This window comes from Electrophorus electricus, chromosome 13 (genome assembly GCF_013358815.1).
Source record: "Electrophorus electricus isolate fEleEle1 chromosome 13, fEleEle1.pri, whole genome shotgun sequence".
NCBI classification, from domain to species: domain Eukaryota; kingdom Metazoa; phylum Chordata; class Actinopteri; order Gymnotiformes; family Gymnotidae; genus Electrophorus; species Electrophorus electricus.
In genome coordinates, this window is record NC_049547.1 from 6,271,350 (window position 1) to 6,293,070 (window position 21,721).

Genomic DNA, 21,721 nt, shown 5'->3' on the forward strand with positions numbered 1-21,721 from the left:
GCTGAAAATAAGGCAAATTATAAGTGGTGGAAAGTTGGCTTTGTAAAGATTTTTGAACGTATATAATCTGAATTCCTAGTATTTAAAATTTTTTTAATTCTGAAATGTAAAGTTTAAAGGGCAGTTAATTCTAAGCAATCATCTAGGATAGCAAATGACCTATCCACTGTAAATTGTAAATGTGTTTCTGGAAGAAAATAAACCTTTAATTGCTTCAGGTCTGATTGTACATTGCTCCTTTTAACCAAATGGTTTAGAGATTTGTATAATGTGTATATATATATAAAAAAAAAAAAACCCTTACTTGACAAAACAACAACAAAAAAAGAGACCTTCATAAAATATCCATACGTGAGGGCTTGTACCGGTGAGCCCTACTGTACCAGGTTACTCTTCATTACTTATTAAATCAATAGGTAATGTTAATTTAGTCAAACATAATCATTATTTACCCAAAACCAAAATTAGCATAGAAATGAGATATCTGAATTACAAATCGACAAGTCTTAAACATCTTAAACATTTGTCCTTTTTTGCAAACACACTTGGAAGCCTTTGGGAATAGGTTGAACTAGAGCTAGGTTTTTTTTGTTTTTTTTTGTTTTTTGTACATCAGATAATCCTTGACGTATCCACAATATACATTATAGTGAAATCAGTGAGAACCTACTCACCAATTTTTTTTTTTTTTTTTTAATGTCAAGATGGATTAACTTTTCTCATCAAGTGAACCTTTATCAGATCTGCAGCACAAATCAGTTTTGAGATTAGAGATTTGAGATTAGACTTCACATAAAACAATGCATCCGCCAGGTCCTGAAATGCCTTTTCTCTTCCATTGTTTGTGGTGTGGAGCCTGGCTGTGTGGATAATGGTGTAGCAAGCGTCATCGCATTCTCAAAGTAATTTCTTGACCTCATTGAAAGTAGTGCATGTGGAAAATCTGGTGCGTGCCACACTGGGTGGCTAGTGTGGGAATTTGGACATAGTAGCTTCTGACACGGCAAACAATCACACAATCTTGATAGTAGTATAGTTTAACCATGAAAGGACAGCAATGCATTTCCTCTCGGTTGTCTTGGTTGCAGACCACGGTGTGCTGTTTTAGTCAACACACATTTTTCCATGGGCAGAACCTCTTTTAAAACTGAGGCCAAAGATCTTGAGTCCTGTCCCTCTCCCACGTTCAGTACACAGATGTTTCTTCTCATTCTCCCTTCACATCAGTGCCCCTTTTCCTGCAAGATAGCCACCTCTGCTTCAAGCTCATGTACAGTTTTGAAGAGGCCACATCCTCCAAGAATGTGACAGAAATGGAGCATGGTCTATCAGCAATCATTTTTACTGTATCCAGGTCAGAGCGAAGTAGAACAACATTATTATCTTCTGTTTTTATAGCCTGCATTTTGGGTTTCACACAATTAATGTTGGTAGCAAGTGTGGGCTTTAGCTCTGGAACAATGTGAAAATGTACACACTCCTCCACGAAGAATCTACTGTCTGTTAGCAATGTTTCTCCACTTGTTAGTTCTTTTGTGTTAAATTTTGGACCATTGGGACACTATCAAAAGAAAGTAGTGAAAAGTAAAAGTATTAAACTTATATCAGGAGTATTACAGGTTATCTTGGTGGGCAAAGAGAGCCGAATATATTGTCTTGCAGATTTAATTAGTTAAATAGTGAGCAATGTGTGGTGTGTTGGCACAAGCCAGCAAAAAGTGATGTGTTACTGAGAAAGTTTCTAATCCAGGAAAAATATTAATGATATTAAATACAAAATGGCTGAACACCATTTCACATAATGTTCATTACGTTGAACATTATTCTTATTCTATCCTCATCCTTATTCTAATTAATTAATTAATTAGCCAAGATACCTCATGGTTGTATGTATGGGTCTTTGTGATGGATTCTGGAGACACATACAAAATAACATGTATGTAATGAACTACTTAAATGTATGTAATGAACAGTCATGTGGTAATTTTTCCTTAAGTATAGCTAAATGTACTATGTGCATAATAAATGTTTGAAATTTAATGTCTCTTTTTTTCAATCATAGATCCCAGATTCCATCATTTCACGGGGTGTTCAGGTGTTGCCACGGGATACAGCATCTCTCAGCACCACGCCCTCTGAGTCTCCACGTGCTCAACAGTCCCGCCTCTCCACTGCCTCCTGCCCTACCCCCAAAGTAAGATCCTACCTCATCTTTCCTCCCTATCCACCTTCTTCCCTCCTCAGGCTTAGTTTTCGTGTCATTTCACACTCAATGTGCTCTCCATGGCTGAAACTCCATCTGCTGTGACGCCACTGACCACTTTGACGCTCGGCATTCCATTTCAGAGAATGCCACCCATTGGTCCATTGGACCACCGGGTGGTTCCATCATTGGGCTGACTGTGAGGTGAGGAGTGGCTTTCCTTTTGGGGTGTGAAACTTTCGTTGACTTACCTTGTTTGTCATTGTTGCAGCTTCCTTCAGTTATTTGCTTTATTTTTCAAAGTTAATAATGTTTACTAATGGTCTTAATTCTTTCCTTTAAGTGTATGTATGTCCTACTGGATTGCAGAAGAGTGCGCTGTCTCTTCATACCCCTCCCTTTTTTCCTTCTGTTTTATGCTGACAAGTTTAAGCGTAGCTTTGGGCAAGTTATCTTTTTTTGCCATTCTGACCTGACCATATTTTCTTCATTCATGTGCCACCGAAACACTCATCTCATTTTGCACCAGTGGGAAGTGTCATGTTAACCAAGGTGCCATGTGCAGGGACTCTGAAAGCTCACTGCTGCTGAGCTGGGTGTGGGTACACCAGAGGTAAAAAGTGCCATTTTATGGAGTGTGATTACGGGAGTTAGGAATTTTCCAGTACAAATATTTATCAGTTGCATTATATAGTATTGCGTTAGTGCTGCAGAGTTATTTTTACCACCGTTGTATGTTTTGTTAATGAATGCAAGAGTGTAGTGTTCAGGAGTATACATAGTTCTCTCACATTGTGACTTGGGGTGGGCGTGTATGTGTGGGTGCGCGGGTGCGTGTGAGACTCTGAGCATGTGCATGTAGGATATAGATGTGAGGCCTTAAAGCCCTAATGTTTTTAAGTCCTCTAAGCAAGTGACTGGGCATTGTGGCATCACACCTGATGCCAAATAGTTGTAGCATTTCACCTTCATAAATCAAGTATCAAGGCTTAAAGCGTGCGTGACTAAAGAGATGAAAGCCATATTCTGTGAACACAGCAATGGCTTGAATAGAGTAATGGTGGTTAATGCACAGCAAAGGAGTGGAATTGTAGTGATGTTAAGTTGGGCCAGTTTAAAAAAGAAGGCTACTGTTTTCAATTGCCCTCCAGTGGCATGAATGTGTAAAGCAACACTGCAATATTGCAAAGATCCCAGGAGTGATCTAAAGGCTCTCAACTATATGCCAAAGAAAATGGCTGGGGAAAATATAACTTGTGTAATTTTTCTTACCTATTGTTGTTGTCATTAATATTTCTAGAAGGTGTTCTGCTGGTACATTGGCCTAAGAGACAGACTGTTAGACTGAACTCTAATAGATTATATTACTGTTGAAATTGCTACTCTTGTAATTGCACCCCTTGGCTCTGCTCTGATTTTGATGACTACAACCTCTTTGACAGGAGCCTGAGTAAGACTTTGTGTGTGTTTCTGTCTATGTGTGTATCTACTGAATGTCAGTAAAAGTGTGTTGAAACTGAATAGTATATGACAAAGAGAAAGTAAGGGCTAAGAAGAGAAGAATAGGGTTTGAAACCAATGTGTGATTTATAAACTCTATTGCACTGGGTTTATGAAGTATATGCGTTAGTGTAGCCAGGGGCAGCCATGTCTCAGACATGCATATATACATATACAAATACTTTCACTGCAGTGCTCTTTCCCTTAGTTGCATAAGGCAGTGTGTGGCTGGGTTGTGCTAAATGGACAGTGCCTGTGTGCAAAACACAAAGATATTAATGTTAATGCTCAGCAAAGCCCCTTCTTTACCCCCTCTCTGCTTTGTCTTCTCTCTCTATGGCTCTCATTTATCCCTCTTCTCATCTCTTATACTTAACCTCTATTTTATTTTGCTTGCTCACACACACATTGGTGGCATTATTCATAGCTGTTTGACTCACTTACATGGTCATTCTATTTCTCTCTCTCTCTTTCTCTTTGACACTTCTAGACAGAACACATCTCTCTCGACCTGTTTCACAGGCTATCTGAAAGTCAGAGAAAGGCGCATATATATATATATATATATATTTTATTTTTTTTATATTTTTTTTATTAGAGAGAGAGAGAGAATTATACAAATGCTCATAGCACAGACATGTATACAGGCCAGCCCATGGCATTATGTATGATTTTAGCTTGGTGTGCCATTGCCCGATTTAGCTCTTCATCCTCTGACTTGCACGCTTTCTCTTCCCTCCACTCTCTCTCTCTTTTGTCTCTCTCTCTCTCCCCCCCTTCCCCACCCTGTCTATCCTTTACTTCCTCCTTTCTATCCCACATGTGCTCATGTTTGCGTGCCTGTGTGTGTGAATGGGGGAAATGGGCTTCTCCTGAGTCAGGATGAAGTATGGTAAGCGCTGCTTTTCCCTTTCATCCACTGAAACGATGGAGTTGGATTTTCAGCCTTTTAAAAATACTACCTGCTCAATTTTTACATGTTGTTTGTGTGCCGTGCATGCGTCTGTGTTATGCTTGTGTCTACCATGCATGTTTTATGCTCGTGATATGAGGATAGTCGAGTGAGAGCCGCACGCTAGCTCAGGCAGCATGTGTGGCAGCCTCCCTTGGGTGACTGTGTGTGGGTGGGTGCCCGTGTGGGTGTGTGAGTGTTGAGGGGGTTGAGTTAGCATGCCATGGGCATGATTCTGTGTTTAGCCCTAAATAGGATGGAGCAGCTCTGGGATCAGCTCTGAGAGGAGCTCTGGATCGTGTCCTGCTGAACTCCAGCACAGACCACTACAGTATTCTCTTTAAAGCGCCTCTCTGAGTGTCTGTGTGAGGTGTCTGTGTGAGGTGTCTGTGTGAGGTGTCTGTGTGTGTGTGTGTGTGTGTGTGTGTGTGTGATAGAAGAGGAAATGGGGAACGGAGTGGGTTTTCTTGTGGCTGTCACAAGCACAGAGGACAAGACACCTATGATCGCTCCTTTTTAGGGAGTCAGTGAGCTGTCCCTATTCCCTACTAACAACTTTATGCCCTAGGGCTACTGGGTCTGCAGTGGTCCACAGATCTCTCACTGTGGGTGAATGCTTGTATGTGTGTGTTTGAGAGACAGTACTGAAAGTGTATTCCTATTCTTATTGCTATTTTTCTCATGCTTGTAATATCTCCATTGTGCCTATATATTGGTTTATATTTAGATCACCTTGAGAGCTTGTCTAGAATAATATGCTATTAAAATTGACAGGAGTGGGCTTAGAAGGCATTGTAGTCAGTACAGTGAGTTCCAGACTAGCAGTGTGAAAGTGAACTGTTTTAAGTGCATAACATGAGATTGGCCAGAAGCTTTGTTAGCATTATGGTGAAACAATAGATCATGCACATTGGTAGAAATAAAACATCTGGCTAGACATAATGCAACATCTTTTATGCAACACCTGATTTCATAAAAGTTTTTAAAAAATGTAGTTAGTTATTTGTAAAAATAAATGATCACTGTAGGCAGTAAAATGCCCCCCATCAGGTTCTTGTCACTTGAAGATGCCATTACAAAGTGATAATCTGGTTCGTAGAGAAAATAATTTTCCAGAATCTGTTCCAGAGGCCATTTTGTAGAGTAAGTGCAAGAAAGGCAGTCATGCCAAAATGCGCTGTTGCTGTCCAAAATTCAATAGCATGTCTGTCAGGATGCTTAGTGATAATGTTTTTGCCTTCATCCTCATTCAAATAATATGAAGGAATTTGAGAAAACAGCTAAGAAACAGTTAAACAACTCAGTTGAGACTATAATAAGCAACACAGTGATGCTATAAAGGTGAAATGTCCCAGTGTTTGAGGGAAAGAGGGAGTGTGAGTGAGCGAGGGAAAATGTGAGGAGGGTATAGAGACAGAGACAGTATGTCAGGGAGAGAGACACTAAAGGGAAAGTGGGGATGTGAGGAGGAGAAGGTTTGAGAGGGAGAGAGACCATGGGAAGATGGCAGGAAGAGTAGGTTTGAGAGGGAGAGAGACCATGGGAAGATGGCAGGAAGAGTAGGTTTGAGAGGGAGAGAGACCATGGGAAGATGGCAGGAAGAGTAGGTTTGAGAGGGAGAGAGACCATGGGAAGATGGCAGGAAGAGTAGGTTTGAGAGGGAGAGAGACCATGGGAAGATGAGAGGAAGAGAAGGTTTGAGAGGGAGAGAGACCATGGGAGGATGGGAGGAAGAGAAGGTTTGAGAGGGAGAGAGACCATGGGAAGATGGGAGGAAGAGAAGGTTTGAGAGGGAGAGAGACCATGGGAGGATGGGAGGAAGAGAAGGTTTGAGAGGGAGAGAGACCATGGGAAGATGAGAGTATGAGAAGGTTTGAGAGGGAGAGAGACCATGGGAGGATGGGAGGAAGAGAAGGTTTGAGAGGGAGACCTCCTGGATTTGGCTCCATGCCACTGTGCTTGTCTGGTTCATGGTATGTGGTGAAGAACTTATGGGAGGCGTGTGAGGAGAAAGGGTGCTGGTGGGTGGAGCAAAGCAGTGGCTTTCATAAGGGAAGAGAGAGAGAAAGCAACTTTAGCATTTTCTTAGAGTGAAATTTAAATCTTTTCTTTTAAAACCTGCAAAAAGAAATGCTAAAATTTTGTTTTAACATGCTATTACTAAGGAAGGTGAACCAGTGGAAGACACGACCCACACATAGAGCCTATGTGTGTTGGTATGCATGTGTGTGTACATATGTGTTCGTGTGTAATGAATGAACATTGATTTTTGGGGACATTGATGACTGAATTAGGGGTGGAAGGACAGAGTATGCCCTTATTGTTGCCATGGTGATCACTGGATGACCTGTCATTGGATCTGTCTGCCATGTCACATTTATCAACAAATCGCATTTATCAACAAATCGCATATTGTGCCTGGATGAATAAACTGATACTGATATATTAATGTGTGACAATGGGTGGAGAGAGAGAGAGCTGTATTCTCCCACCATCTGTCTGCTCCCTCCACCTCTGTTAACCCTTCTCTCCCAACTTCCTTTTTTCCTCTTTCTTTCTTGCTCTCGCTCTCTCTCTGTCTCTATCTCTGTGTCCCTCTTTGCCTCTCTTCCTGCTTCAGGCGCGGCTCACTTCCTGTTCATCCACCTGTAGTGTCACAGAGGTACTTCCGCGCTCCAGATGGAAGTTGACCTTTTCTGCTGATCTGGGATCAGCTCATCCAACCCAGCTCCTCAGGGTTATTGTTGGAGGGATGGTGAAGCTGATCTTAGATCAGATAATAGGAGGGACTTCCCTTGCCACCTGCTTTTACTACCACTCCTGTCTGCCCACGATGCATCCGAGCAACATTCTGTTCACCCTCAAACTCTCATCCTCATATTATTCCAGACCTGTCTGTTGTGGCCATTATATTAGCGTGCCTTCTTTCTCATCCCGATTGACTGATTATTGTATTTCATGCTTAGAAAATACCCACATAATTATTTTTTGTCCAATTGCTAACAAGCAGCATTCAGAACTTAATTTTAATTAAACAAGCTAAAAATTATGAATTTAAAAAGCCCCTTTCTTAAAATGTAGAATACTTAGATAATTAATCAGGCATGATTAACGGTTATATACTTGTCAAACCCTGTAACAGTTATATTAAACAAAGATTTGTATAATGTGGAAATTAAAGGAACATTCACCTCTATATTACATTTACATTTACAACATTTGGCAGACGCTCTTATTCAGAGCGACTTACAAAAGTGCTTTGTCATATCCTCATAGAATGTATCCTAGCATACAGAAGCTTCTGCTTTGCCACTGTTGATCACAAAGTTAGAAATGAGCATAATATTGCCAGAATTTAATATTTGCTACTGTCCACTTTTGCCTCTCACTTTTTTTCTGGCAATTTCTGCTACATTTAGCAAGAGTCACATTCTGCCTTACGACCTGCTCATTTTTCATATCTGGCACAGAAGATCCATAGAATCCGTGTGTGTGTGTGTGTGTGTGTGTGTGTGTGTGTGTGTGTGTGTGTGTGTGTGTGTGTGTGTGGTGCTTTACAGATGCTTTCAGTGTTCTCTGTAGATCAGTATGACTGCAGTGCTGGTTGGTGTGAGGACTGAATGGTTAATGTCATTATGAGGAGTGGGTATGTGTGTGGGTTTGTATGTGTGGATGAGGTGAGTTACTGTCCTGTGGCTTTCTCCAGGCGTCACGGAGAGAGTTCAGGGCGCACTTGGATGAGGTCATCACGCTCAAGTCAAGGTACTCTACCTTGGACCAGGTAAAGAGTTCTACTCTCCCCCTCTTCTCCATATAGATCCATATTCACACATGCACACATACATGCATGCACATGCACGCACACGCACACACACACACACACACACACACACACACACACGAGTGTGTCCTCTTGGCAAACGGCCCACAACCTATAGCTGGATGTCCATTTCTCAGCCTGCAGCTAATAATAAACAGCATACAGCATATAAATGACTATGCCTTTACATATTGGCATACATTATTCTCTGTCGCAATGAGCCAGCAAAATGGCTGTGAATTCCCACATTGTCCAGTCTACCCCTCCGAGTGGTTAATCACAGAGCAGAATCCCTTATTTTCGCTGACACTCACTCGTGAATAATTCATTCTCCATTAGTCTTCTCCAGTCACTCTGTCTTTATTTCACCCATTTACACGCATGCTGATTCTCTGGCCCGTGTGTGTGTGTGTGTGTGGTTGTGTGTGTGTGTGTGGTTGTGTGTGTGTGTGTGTGTGTGTGTGTGTGTGTGTGTGTGTGTGTGTGTGGTTGTGTGTGTGTGTGGTTGTGTGTGTGTGTGTGGTTGTGTGTGCGTGTGTGGGTGCGTGTGGTTGTGTGTGTGTGTGCGTGTGTGTGGTTGTGTGGTTGTGTGTGTGTGTGCGCGTGTGTGTGTGTGTGTGGTTGTGTGTGTGTGTGTGTGTGCGTGTGTGGGTGCGTGTGCGTATTGTCCACATTGTCCTCTTTACGTTGGGTTAGTTAGGAGTGTTTGCAGTTCTGTTTATGATTTCCATTCATTCATTAAGAGGTTCCTCTGGTCACTGGTCTGAGTAGAGTAGGACAGAACAATGAGGAAAGACGTGGGACGCCTCTGGCTTTATTAGCCCTTGTGTTTCAGCTATACATAGATTAGCGATATCATGTGGATTAGAATGATTTGTAGTTTGAGAAATATGCACAGTATCAACAGTTAGACCTACTTTCACCCATCCATGAGTCCATTCGCACATCCCTCCATCTGTCCATCCATCTGTGTGTCCCCTCCACCCAATCATTCATTCATCTTCCTCGGTACCCATCAAACTCTCAGATGCCGCCTGAACTCGGAGAGCAAATTATAATGCCGACTCAACTGCCCCCAGCTGCATTGGCCTTCAGGTCCCTGGGTGCCATAGAAACACAGATGCACAAAAAATATTGAACATGCTTCGCATTTCTGTTCCATCAGCCGGTTACGTTCCCACAGTGCAGCTTGTTCTGTGTCCTGCTTGCCATGCTGAGTTATACCATACCGTTCCTGGGCTGTGCCTCCTTGCTTACCCATGTTTCTTTGCTGGCTGGCACTGCCAGTACTTCAGTATATGATTATATCCCTGTGCACACCCTGTCCCTAACCAGATTTACACCCTTTTGTTGCAGTCTTAGCACTCTCTCGCTCTCATCAGTCGGCCTGTCTTGTACAAATTTAGCAAGTGCTGAGTCTAAATGCATTTGAACTCTTTCTCTCTTTTTTTTTTGGGTTTTGCAAGTCTCTCCTTTGCTCTGTCTGTTGTAAACCCCCTTTTGTTTCTGTCCGTTACCAAAGCTCCACTCTAGGCTGGAGGGGCTCAGAGCCGATCGCAGGAGCCATAGGACCTACGACTCGCGAGTAACTATTCCCCACCCTGCAAAAAAAAAAAAAAACAACCCACAACAAATTTAAAAAAAAAGAATATATATATATATATATATATCTAAAGGAGCTGCTTCCATCCGCAAACTCAGCTTTGCGTCAGGAGCTCAAACTCCTCGCTTACTCTTGCTCTTCTTCTCTCGTTTTCCTCCTCTTGTGCTGCTGTCACTCTTGTCTCTGTAGAAGCCGCTCTCTAACACTCTTTTATTAGCCATATGGTGTGTCAGAACCTCTTGTGGATGTTGAATTCTGTTCTGTGGTCCTTTTATTTTTGCCTTTCTCCTCCCTGGATTTTATGCCTAAGTTTGGCTTTGTTTAAAGATTCCTCCATTTAGATGCAGTGTGTCTTTGCTTCTGTGTGAGCTATGCCTCGTTGTCCTTTCTTTTTAATTCTTCTTGTCTTTTCTCACTCTCTTGATGCTGGATGTTGATCATCGAGTTGTTGTCATGTCGGTGCTAGTCTGTTGTATCTGGGTCATGAGTAGAAAGGGTTTGGGACCCTTGTTTATGTCGCTCCCTGTAGGCCAGGGTTTCACTCCTGTGGAGGACAATGGAGGGCTTTGCTTCAAGGTTTTGTTGCTTAAATATATCAGCAAGATCATAGATTTCTGTAATCCATGTGCACAGCAACAGACAATATCTTGCAACAAAAAAGCCCACTTGCAGACCCTTGGCCTAAGGGAACATTATATTGGAATTGTACATTTGTACCTTAACAATTTGACTGTTACTGTTTGAATGCATAATAGATATTGCTATTATTATTATTATTATTATCTTTTAAAGTGCTACTTAAACAATTTGTGTGGAAACTGTGTTCACAAAAAACCTTATGATAATAATGAAGATTAGAACTACAAAACAAGAGTACAAAATGATTGCGCTTGGGGTGAGCCTCTAACCATTACATCTCTGGCTCACCACTGCCCTCTATGTGTGACCCATTGCTCTCAGCTTTGGTCCTTCTGAATGGTTTTGAAATTGCATGTAACTATAACAAGAATAAAAACCCCATAGCAACAGCATGGTGATAATGATAATAATGGCGGTAGGACTGGAGAAGTCATGTGTGTCTTTGGGTTGTTTCTTTTGGTGGCTGTGTGTGGATGTTTAGATGACCACCCTAATCTTTTTGAAGCTAGTCAGTGGAATGCTGCTGTCCTGGACCAAGGACATCCGTTTCTTTGGGGATCTCATGGCATCTCTTCCTCTTTCTCTCCCCTTCTTTTTCCTTCTCTCTCTCATTCCCTCTCACTCTTTCTCTCTCTCTATCTGTAGGTACAGTCACGATGCGGCAGCAAAGAGAATATCCTGAGAGCCAGTGAGTGCTTGAAAAGGCTTGCAAAACTTGTGGGGGTGGTGAGGAATGGGGTGTGTGTGTGTGTGTGCATGTGTGTGCATGCGTGCACATGTGGGTAGGTAGTTGTGTATGGTCTACATTCATGGCTTTCTGATTGTGGGTGCACATGCACACAACATGTTCTGTCTCGTGTGTGTGTGTGTGTGTGTGTGTGTGTGTGTATATTTGAAAGCTCTTACCTCTGTCTCTGTCACAGGTCACAGTGCGGTGGACATCACTAAGGTGGCGCGGAGACACCGCATGTCCCCGTTTCCCCTTACCTCCATGGACAAGGCCTTCATCACTGTGCTGGAGATGACTCCTGTTCTGGGCACTGAGATCATCAACTACAGAGGTAGGACACTGACCACCCTACACTGTCACAGACAGACAGAATCAAAAGACCAAAGACCCCCACCCATAAGTCATTGCCATGCCATCCCTCATTCATTCGATCCCATGCTGACTCTTTCACTCTGGAAACAACCATGAGACGATCTCCCAAGGCTATAGTTGGCTTGGCTTTTTACACATGGCTCTTTAATTTATTACTTTTACCCAAACACTCGGAAATATATTTTTTCACTACAGTTATCTGAAAGAAATCACGGCATATTAGAGTTTTTGACAGAAAACAAGCTGAAGAATTATACTAAGTATTCAACAAATTTTCAGTGAGAAGAAAAAAGGGTGCGGTCCTGATATTCCAGCAAACCCAATTGATTGACAGCTTGCTGTCACATACTTCCAGCCTGTTCTGGTACTGAATCAGAGCTGAATATAAAGGCACAGAAAGCAAGAATCAGAACAATACAACCGTACATGCCCAAACCGACTAGGATACCGAAGTTCAGGCATGATGGAATGCTAGGTTTTTGTTTTCTGTCAAGATAAATACAAAACTATGGGCTTAGACACAAATGACTAACTCCATGTATGGCGAAAACGTTCATAGACTTCACTGCAGAATAACATATGGGAGTCAGCTCTCTGTTGAGAATAAAACTTAAGTAATCTTTATCCAACCTAAGGACCACCCATTTTGTGTCAGAGGGAGAGAGGTTCTGGCAAAATAAATCCATTCTTTACTAAACTTTGGACAGATATTCATAAGACACTTTGCATATGTATAACATTTGTGTGCACAAAAGAGAAAGATTAACCTAATTTGAAACAAAACAGTGATTTTAGGTTACCTGGGTCTTTAACATTCTACATTAAGGACCATGTCTTGACACACCACTTGGATACTTAAACATGTTTATAATATCTTGATGAGCATAACTAATTTCTAACATTAGTTTTATATTAGGCTTGTAAAGTGGTAGAAATAATATTTAAAGTTTACACTGTTTACAGTGAACACTCATGCATCATATCTGGAATTACCTAAATATAGTGGTTCTTACTTTTTGTGAAATAATTGTTTTACTGTTTTACTGTTATATCACATGTTAAATTGGGTAATTCATTAGCTCTTAATCAGTAAATCAATCAATGAACATTGAAGATTAGTTTTTTCAACATGTGATGAGTCCTTTCAACTTTGACTAAGCAATAATCCAGTTTCATGAGAAATCTAAAGTTTTTGTCAGTAAACAACTGATGTTAGGGTGTTATAGAAGAATCCAAGAGAGCATACAGTCAGAAACCTTTTATCACGAGGTGAGTTTGTTGCAGACAGAACTCTAATTATACTAACTCTAGAAATTGAATATGAGAGGTGCTATATAAATTATTATTATTATTAGTAGTAGTAGTAGTAGTAGTAGTAGTATTTATTACTAGCCAACATAAGATATGGATGAGGCATTGGTGCACCTGGCAACCTGAATATATAATTAGCATAGATGGATTTTTTCATAGTGATTTTTTTATTCATTGTGTTTAATATTCCATGGCAGTAAGATAAAGTTAACTGCAATTATTCATGTCAGTCTGTGGATTCCCATACAGAGTCTCCAAAAATGATTTATGCAAGCCAGTTTAGAGTATAGAAGTAACGTGAGCGTCAAGGTGTTGGATGGTGCAAGTGTCAATATGAAAAATACTGGTTTAGGGGGGGACAATGCGTGGAACTTAATGTTCACAGACTAGGATTGTTTTTGCTCAATAAAAGAATGGCAACAATGGAACCAAAAAAGTGAAACACTACTTTAACTGTCTGGGATGAATGAAAAATATTCATCCCAGTAACAATTGTCAGGGTATGTGTCACAGATCAGGCACAGATCAGGCCTGATTGTGTTTTCCATTTCTTTATATGTGATGGAGCTACTGTGCACTGCTCACAAGTGCAGTTTAAAGATTAACTTGAGAAATATTCAAGAGCCACAAATGACCAAGAACTGGGAAGCCATTTCTGTGAGAAGTTTATAAACAGATAAAGTGGAGACATTTGTGGCAGTATATGCACCATAACCATTTCAGCTTTTCAGTGGACTGTGCTCATTGAAGCATTCCCAGCACATAATAAGACTGGCCTCCTTGTAAATAGATAGCTGCTCAGTGTTGACTACACTCACACACACTAATCAGAAATGCGATCCACTTGCCTTGCTCAAGTTTAGTCCAAGTTGTCATCTTTTGTTTATGTCTCTCGTTCCATTGTTCATCTCATCTGCCAATCTGCTCGTACTCATCCATCTCAATCAGGTCACTTACTCAGCTCCGCTCTGAGCTGTTAAGTGTACACTCTGTTCGAGGCCATGTTGCTCATTCCATGCTTTAATGCACTGAGTGGACCTGAATGAGTAAACAGAAGAGGAGACTGAGCTCCAGGGTAATGCCACAAAATCGCAGCGCGTGTTGTGGGTTTCTGAAGCTTAGGAAAACCACCAGTCTGTCGATGTAGACAGTTGGCGAAAGGCCACAAAAGATAAAAATGTGCAAACAGCAGGTATGGTCACATTCCAGTATTTGGCTGCCAAAAGCTCCCCCAGACTGGGTTACTTCCCATGGCTTTTGATTTAACCCATAGTCCGTTTGCACTGCAGTAGCGAGGGGCCTCTGGCTTTCTGTGCTGCTGAAGTGCGGCCCATGTCTGTTCCCTTTGGCACTTCCTGATCTTCATGCACATTGCCAACCCAGCCGAGCCCTCCGCATGCAGGCTCACCTTGCCACTCAGCTGCCGCCTAGTGGGCCTCAATCTCAGATCTTTATGATGAGGGATTGTGTGGTTGCCCGTGTGGTAGTGATGCTTGCCCTGCGTGTGGCAGGCCCCGGCGCAGGTGACATGGTCCCTCCAGTGCAGAAAGGCGTCTGGCGCCTGACTGGCTCCGACTGGAGGAAGGTCCCTGTCTGTTCTGGTGCCAGAGCAAAGCCAGAGAGGAGAACCCCCTGGCATCACACAGGTCAGTGTCCCCCCCAATGCCCACCCCCCCAGCTGCCAGTCGCCTCATTCCCGACCCCCATCCTCTCATCTAGGCCGGGGTCCTCCATGGAGTGGCTCCCATACCTGCTTCAGATATGCTTCACTTCCAGGACAGCAGGAGGTGATTTGAGAGCAACACACTACTTCTATTGCTTCTGCATGACCAGTTTTTGGTCTTACACATGGGCTTCATATTATAATCAGATGAGGATGGTGAGTTTCATTTTAGTAAGGTAGTATTGAAGTTTCTTTCTGCAGCAAAGCTTAGAAGGGGCCTTAGAAGAAGCCATAGAAAGCATAGAGGGGGCCATGCTTTCTCTTCCTTCTTTAGGTGATATGTGCAATCACAGTTCTGTATGGGTTCTTAAAGGGGGTCAAAACCATGTCTGGGAATAGTGTGGGGAAAATACACGAAAGCAGTTCACAGAAAAAAGAAAGCACAAAGTTGAAATGTTTGCTTTTGCTCCATAAATGTAGGAGAATTTATATGAGGAGAAGTGAACCATTTTGGGAGATCTGTTTGCCCATTAGCTGCCTCAACACCAAAGAAACAAATTAATGAATTAAATGTATATGAGAAATACCTATACATTTTGCCATCAGACTGTAAGTAAAAATAAGTACATTTAAACTTAATTTAAAATAAGAAAAATAATGGTTGTTAAAAAAAATCAACATCTCCTGTACAAACAGAACAACTCCATGACAAAGGCAGGGCACTTGACAGATTCCCAATCAGAAATGGTTTCAACTACAGTAACATACTTTCCAACCAAGACATTTACAAGTGCTTTTGCCTTGCCCACTGCGTCTTATAGGGTCGGTTTTGTCATTTCCATGTTTTATATTATTTATATTCAGACTGATTTTTTTTTTTTTGAAAGGACTACTTATGTTGATTTGATTGGATAACTTGATGCTAATTTCTGATATCCTGTTAAAAGCAAATGAACAGCCACTTTAGTGATAGCACATATTAAGCCCAGTCCAGAAAATCTTTTTAAAATGTCCACACACACTCAAGTAATTGTACATTTTTTGACATGGCATTGTTCACACATCAGGATTGCTATTGATTATTTTTCAACCATTTTTGTTTCAACAGTTAATAAAATAAGCGCAGGATTTATGAAACAGTGAAGACTTGGAGAAGCTCACTTAGAATGATCTAAGGAGGGAAAGTTGTGTGGATATCAGTATGCAAGAGACTTGTGATTGTATAAGCTTCAGAATCCATGTGTTTATTCTTAGCTGCTTGACATTTAAGAGTATAGAAGGCAGAAGGTAGGATAGAACCTGTCATGAAGGACCCCAACAAAGGCTAAACACCATCCAATTACAGACCAGTAACCTGCCTGTCCTCAATATGAAAGCTCTTGTCAGGAATACAGTCCACAAGGTTGAATGAGTATATGTGCAATTACACAAGCACTGCTCATAAGGGGATTGTTAACACCACTAGAGTCTCAAAGTACTGCCTACTGTCACAGTAGTCCACCAGGATTCTAAGACCAGATAGATGAACCTAAGCATTTCCTGGATTGACTACAAGACGGCTACAAGTCATCAGTTAATGCCACACACCATTGAATGCTTAGCTCTTTGTCAAATCAATAAGACAGTAAGGGCCTTCATTAAGGACTCAGTGGAACACTGAAAGACAACAATAGAAACCAACTTGAAGACAATTGTCCTGGTCACCATAAAGTTTTGTTTATACCAAGGAGATGCCCTGTTGCAAGTGCTGTTTTGCATAGGCCTAGATCGCTTCAGCCAGATTGTCAATAACAGTGGGTACTGGTATAGATTCAGGAGCAGAACTACCATCAGCCAACAACTGTTTATAGATAACATCGAGCTGTACACCAAGAAGGAAATGGACATTGACTCACTGATCCACCTGACCAGGATCTATAGCAAGGACATAGGTATGCCATTCAGGCTGGAGAAGTGTGGTTGGCCGATAGTTAAAAAAAGAGGAAAAGTGATCACCAGATGCCAGCCAGAAGGAGGGAGAAGGGGCCTACAAAAATTTAAGATCTGCTGGCCAGGGAGATTGGTGAAACATTCATGAATAAATTATACACTTAAGCAATGGCCCTCAAAAATGAGCTGATGAGGGAGTATCTCAGTGAGATGGGGGACATGGTCACTGTGGAAGCAAAGGAGTATGGAATGTAACACCGACAGACAGCAGAGGTGACATAAGACAATCTTACCTGGCTGGAAAAAGCAGGACTGAAGGCCAGCTTAGCATCACTAATCATGACGGCACAAGATCAAGCCCTAAGCATGTGGTGGATCGAAATGGATGTATCACATCAGACAAGACCCAAAATGCAGACTGTGTAAAGGAACTTCTGAGAGAATCCAGCACCTAGTAGCAGGATGCAAGATGCTGGCAGGGAAAGCATACACTGAATGACAGAACCAAAGATCATGTACTGGAACATATGCAAAGAATAAAAGCTGCATACCTCCATGTCCAAACAGGAGGAACTGCAGAGTGTTGGGGAACAACAAGGCTGTGGGACAACAAGGCTGTAGTGACAAACAGCCAGATACTGTGATAGTGGACAAGATGTGGAATACAGCAATGGTAATAGATGTACTCTTCATAGAATGTGGAAGGTTAACTCAGTTTGTTGCACTGGAGATGGGGGCACTTGGGGCTGTGACCCCTAAGATGGAGTGGCTCCAAGAGATAACATCAGTCTCATTTCAGAAGAGCACAATCCAGGGAGCAGCAAAAATACTGAGCCGCACCCTCAGACTCTCAGAGCTCTGGTAGATGGTCCAAGTGTGAAAGAAGAAAAAAGATATGACCACTTACTGAGTCATACAAAGATATACCAGTCAGGTGACAGGTGAAGTGAATAAAATTCATTATTCCGTTATAATGGCACCTGCCAATGGATGGGATATATATTAAGCAGCAAGAGAACAGACAGTTCTTGAAGTTGGTGTTAGAAGCAGGACAAATTGGCAGTCATAAGGATCTGAGCAGCTTTGATTGCTGGAGGACTGGGTCCAGAGCATCTTCAAAATGGCAGGTCCCGATATGCTGTGCTTGGTACATACCAAATGTGGTCCATAAAAGGACAATGGGAGAATGAATGTGGCCTGATCTGCTGTGGACAGCCAGGTGTGTATGCATCATTTATTTGGCAAAGAAGTAGCATCAGGATACACTATGGTAAGAACGCTAGCTGTCAGAGGCAGTACAATACTTTGGGGAATGTTCTGCTGGGAAACCTTAAGTCCTGTCATTCATGTTACTTTGACACAAACCACATACCTTAACATTATTGCAGACCAATGGTAATGATATTCCCTAATGCCTGTGGCTTCTATCAACAGGATAATTCACCCTGATACACTGCAAAAATTGTTCAGGAACAGTTTGAGGAACATGACAAAGACTTCAATGTGTTGACCTCCAAATTCCCCAGATCTTGATCCAACCAAGCATCTGAGAAATGTACTGGGCAAACAAGACTAATCCATAGAGGACCCACCTTGCTTAAATAATCTGCTGCTAGCATCTTTGTGCCAGATACCTCAAGAAGGTTAGAGCTGTTTTGGCAACACGAGGGAGGCCTTCACAATATTAGGCAGGTGGTGGAATTTAGTTCTGATTTAAATTCTTCTGCATTTGCATGCATTGCTAATACTAATAAAACCAAAAACAGTCAGTGATGTAATATAGTCCTACAGTTGTTTTTTTGTTTGTTTTCTTGTCTGTTTAAATCAAATTCAAATATCACTATTAAAATCCTTGTATTAACTTCTGTTACTTGTTTTATTTTGTTTCAATTATTTTTTACAAGCAAATAACAATTGAGAGGAGAAATAAATTTTGCTTCAGTGAAGCTGGACTGTTAAGCTGTGTTGGCATTTAATTAGCTGACATCCGTTATATCAACAACCAGGTTTTTGGGTCAGTGTTAGATTCTGCCTTGACCTGACTCTGTTAGGATCATTATGTTGGGTTAGCATCAATTTTTTCACTTAGACATATTTTTGAGATCATTGTAAGGACTGGCATGTTCATATTAGAATTGATATTTTGGCCTAGGACCCGTTTACAGGCGAGAGGTCTTGTCATACAGACCTTGTGTGTGCAAGTGTTCAGTTTGCTAATCACTGGCGAGGCACGCAGTTCATGCCTTGTGTTGGTGCCACAGGGATTCAATGCAGCTGGGCTGTCATCATCTAGGGATGCGTGCATGTTCTTCATGTAGATATCTCTGGACCCATCTGTCTGATCACACAATCCAGACATATACATTTAGAGCCTCATCAGATGTGGCGTTTTCGAAAAATCTGCTTTACTCAGCTTTCAATGAGAAGACCTCACTTCATCTTCAACTCTGCCTGTCTGTTGGTCTGTATCTTTTCCACTGTATCATATTTGCTCTTTCTCCTGTCATTATATCTCTCTGTCTTTGTCTTTCTTTGTACTTTGCACCTGCATTCTGCACTCAATCAGATGTGAGGCGAGACTTCTCTGGTCTTTTCTGCTGAGTGTGTTCATGTGTGCATGTGCACACAGGTTGTTAAAGGAACAGAAGAGAAGAAAATGAGTACATGTTTCTCTAAATCTAGCCCATTTTGCTAGCTAATCATTATGGCTTCTTATTTGATGTCTTGTTTCTTATTTTTCCTTGTTTTTTCCACTTCAACATCCCGTTGTTCTGATCTCCGTGTTCAGAACAGGGACAGGACATGTCTTTGCTCTCTCCAGTAGAACATTAAAGTTATGTCAGCATCGTTGACACCATGTTCTTATGCCTATGTAAGGTAACTGAATCTAAAGAGTTTTTGTCAATGAGACAAATGGACTTTTTGAAAATCGCCTTTGTCGCACCCTGTTATAAACACCAGGTGGGCCTTAAGTATGATGTTCCCCCAAATATCACTTGATACTTGATGATACTTTTAATTATGTGGTTGTTAGAGTTTATTGCTACAAGTAAGTTAAAGCTGCTTCACATGTAATTCACCTCATAAAACTAGCAATCTCTTCTGTTATTGTAGGTTTTTTTCACTTGCAGGTTTGTTTTTCATTACTTATCCTTGTCAAACTTCAGTTCGCTATAGTAAGTTAGAGCTATTTTATAGGTAATATATATTAATAATATATTAATATTAGTTAATTTTCTTCATCTGGTATTGATGCGATAGAACTTTCCCCAGTGTGCTTGCTTAGACAATGCCTACAAGCTGACCTGCATTCAAACTACACTGCTCAACATAAGCAAACTGAAAGTGGTTTTCAGCCCTTATAATACTCCTCTAGTCATCCTTGATAAAGGCTGACAAGCCGCCAAGGGATATGACCACTGTAACCTACCTTGCTGTCAAATAAGAATATGCACATAGCATATTTGAATTTCAACTACTCAGTGACCTCATATTTCAGAGGATCCAGTGACATTTGGGAGAAAAACGTGTAGGTCAAAAACATATCGGATTCTAAACATTTTTATTCATCACAGGGCATGATGGAATCAATTTTTGAAAATTTTGACACCATTTTTTTCTGAAGCAAAAAACCCTTTAGACCCAGAGTTCATATTGGGCCTGACAACTACTGGATGACGTGCAGCTCCAGGGTTCTATAGCCTCCACAGCAGCACACTCCACATGCATGCGCTTTAAGCTTCTAAGACAAAGTTTTAATCATAAATATGTGTAAGTTGTTTTCTTTTCAAAAAACCCTGGGGACATACAAATGGGATACTTGGAGTACTGGGATGCTCAGTGTTTGACAACATTAACAAATAATTAAGTTAATCGTTTTTTGTTTTTTTCATTTTTGTCTTTTTTATGTTCTTGTATATATGTGTATGTTTAGAACCACTTTAAACAATGTTTGTAGTTTCTCTTTTTCAATCTTTTTCTAAAGCTGTTTATGTACTATAATGGAAGTTGTTCTCTGTGTTTTTGTATTGCTATAGATGGAATGGGTCGAGTACTAGCTCAGGACGTCTATGCCAAAGACAACCTGCCCCCTTTTCCAGCCTCAGTTAAAGATGGCTATGCTGTACGAGGTGAGGGCTTCAGTGTCATCAAACCATTGGTTCTGTAGTCCTAAAAAAATGGCTTTACTTAAATGTCTGCTTCAGTTTCTTTCCAAAATAAGCAAATATTTCTGGGTTTCCCTCTGTGTTCTTCAGCTGCTGACGGCCCAGGAGATCGCTTCATCATTGGGGAGTCCCAGGCTGGGGAGCAGGTGAGACACACACACACACACACACACCTACACACATACACATACACAGATGGTTAAACATATTGTGTCTGTAGACAGCTTGGGAACTCTGCTGGAAAGAAAAGCTGTGGTCAGTGTGAATGAGTGTGTGCATGCATATGCACATGGGTCTTTATGTTTAAGTGTTTACAGAGTTCCCTGTGGTTTCCGGTGTTTAATTCCTATATATAGTATATATAGAATATAGATTTATCTGACAACTCTCTAGTATAATGAGAATAAAATGTTTTATCCAGATTAGGTCCAGTTGCTGTTTATAATCTATTACAAGGAAGATATGACATACACTCACCAAATACTATATTAAAAACACCTACCTTATACCTGCATTCACTGATTACTTTATTTGGCACACCTATTTTACTGGTATGTTTTCCAGAATACATGTGTGCCATTCAAGATCGTATTCTAGTTTCCATGCTCTACAGCCAGCCACTCTCTGCCTAGTTCATCTCTGGTCAGTTTCTGACGACAGGGCCATAGCAATGACACTGACATGGCAGTTACTTTCTAATGGCTGTGTTGATATGAATGAGAGGCGTAGCAGTGCTGCTGGAGATTTTAAATGTCAAAGCCAACAGCAGTCCTGTGCTCAGCAAGTGGCCACTGATGGAGAGGAGGACTAAGACAAACTAAGCAGGGCATGAG

The 21,721-nt window shown here is 41.3% G+C and overlaps 1 protein-coding gene across 13 annotated transcripts in view; it reads left to right on the forward strand.

Annotated features, from left to right (window-relative positions):
* gphna (gephyrin a) overlaps positions 1 to 21,721 on the forward strand; it is a 64,201-nt gene that overhangs the window by 36,688 nt on the left and 5,792 nt on the right. For 6 of the 13 annotated variants that reach the window (XM_035532993.1, XM_035532995.1, XM_027014052.2 and 3 more), the window contains 7 exons: positions 2,063 to 2,194; positions 7,276 to 7,317; positions 8,362 to 8,436; positions 11,363 to 11,405; positions 11,641 to 11,778; positions 20,760 to 20,852; positions 20,979 to 21,034. In XM_035532993.1, coding sequence (XP_035388886.1) covers positions 2,063 to 2,194; positions 7,276 to 7,317; positions 8,362 to 8,436; positions 11,363 to 11,405; positions 11,641 to 11,778; positions 20,760 to 20,852; positions 20,979 to 21,034 — 579 coding nt within the window. Of the gene's footprint in view, positions 1 to 2,062; positions 2,195 to 7,275; positions 7,318 to 8,361; positions 8,437 to 9,997; positions 10,061 to 11,362; positions 11,406 to 11,640; positions 11,779 to 20,759; positions 20,853 to 20,978; positions 21,035 to 21,721 lie in introns of all 13 variants that reach the window. The other 7 variants (XM_035532996.1, XM_035532997.1, XM_027014056.2 and 4 more) reach the window with 3 other exon arrangements.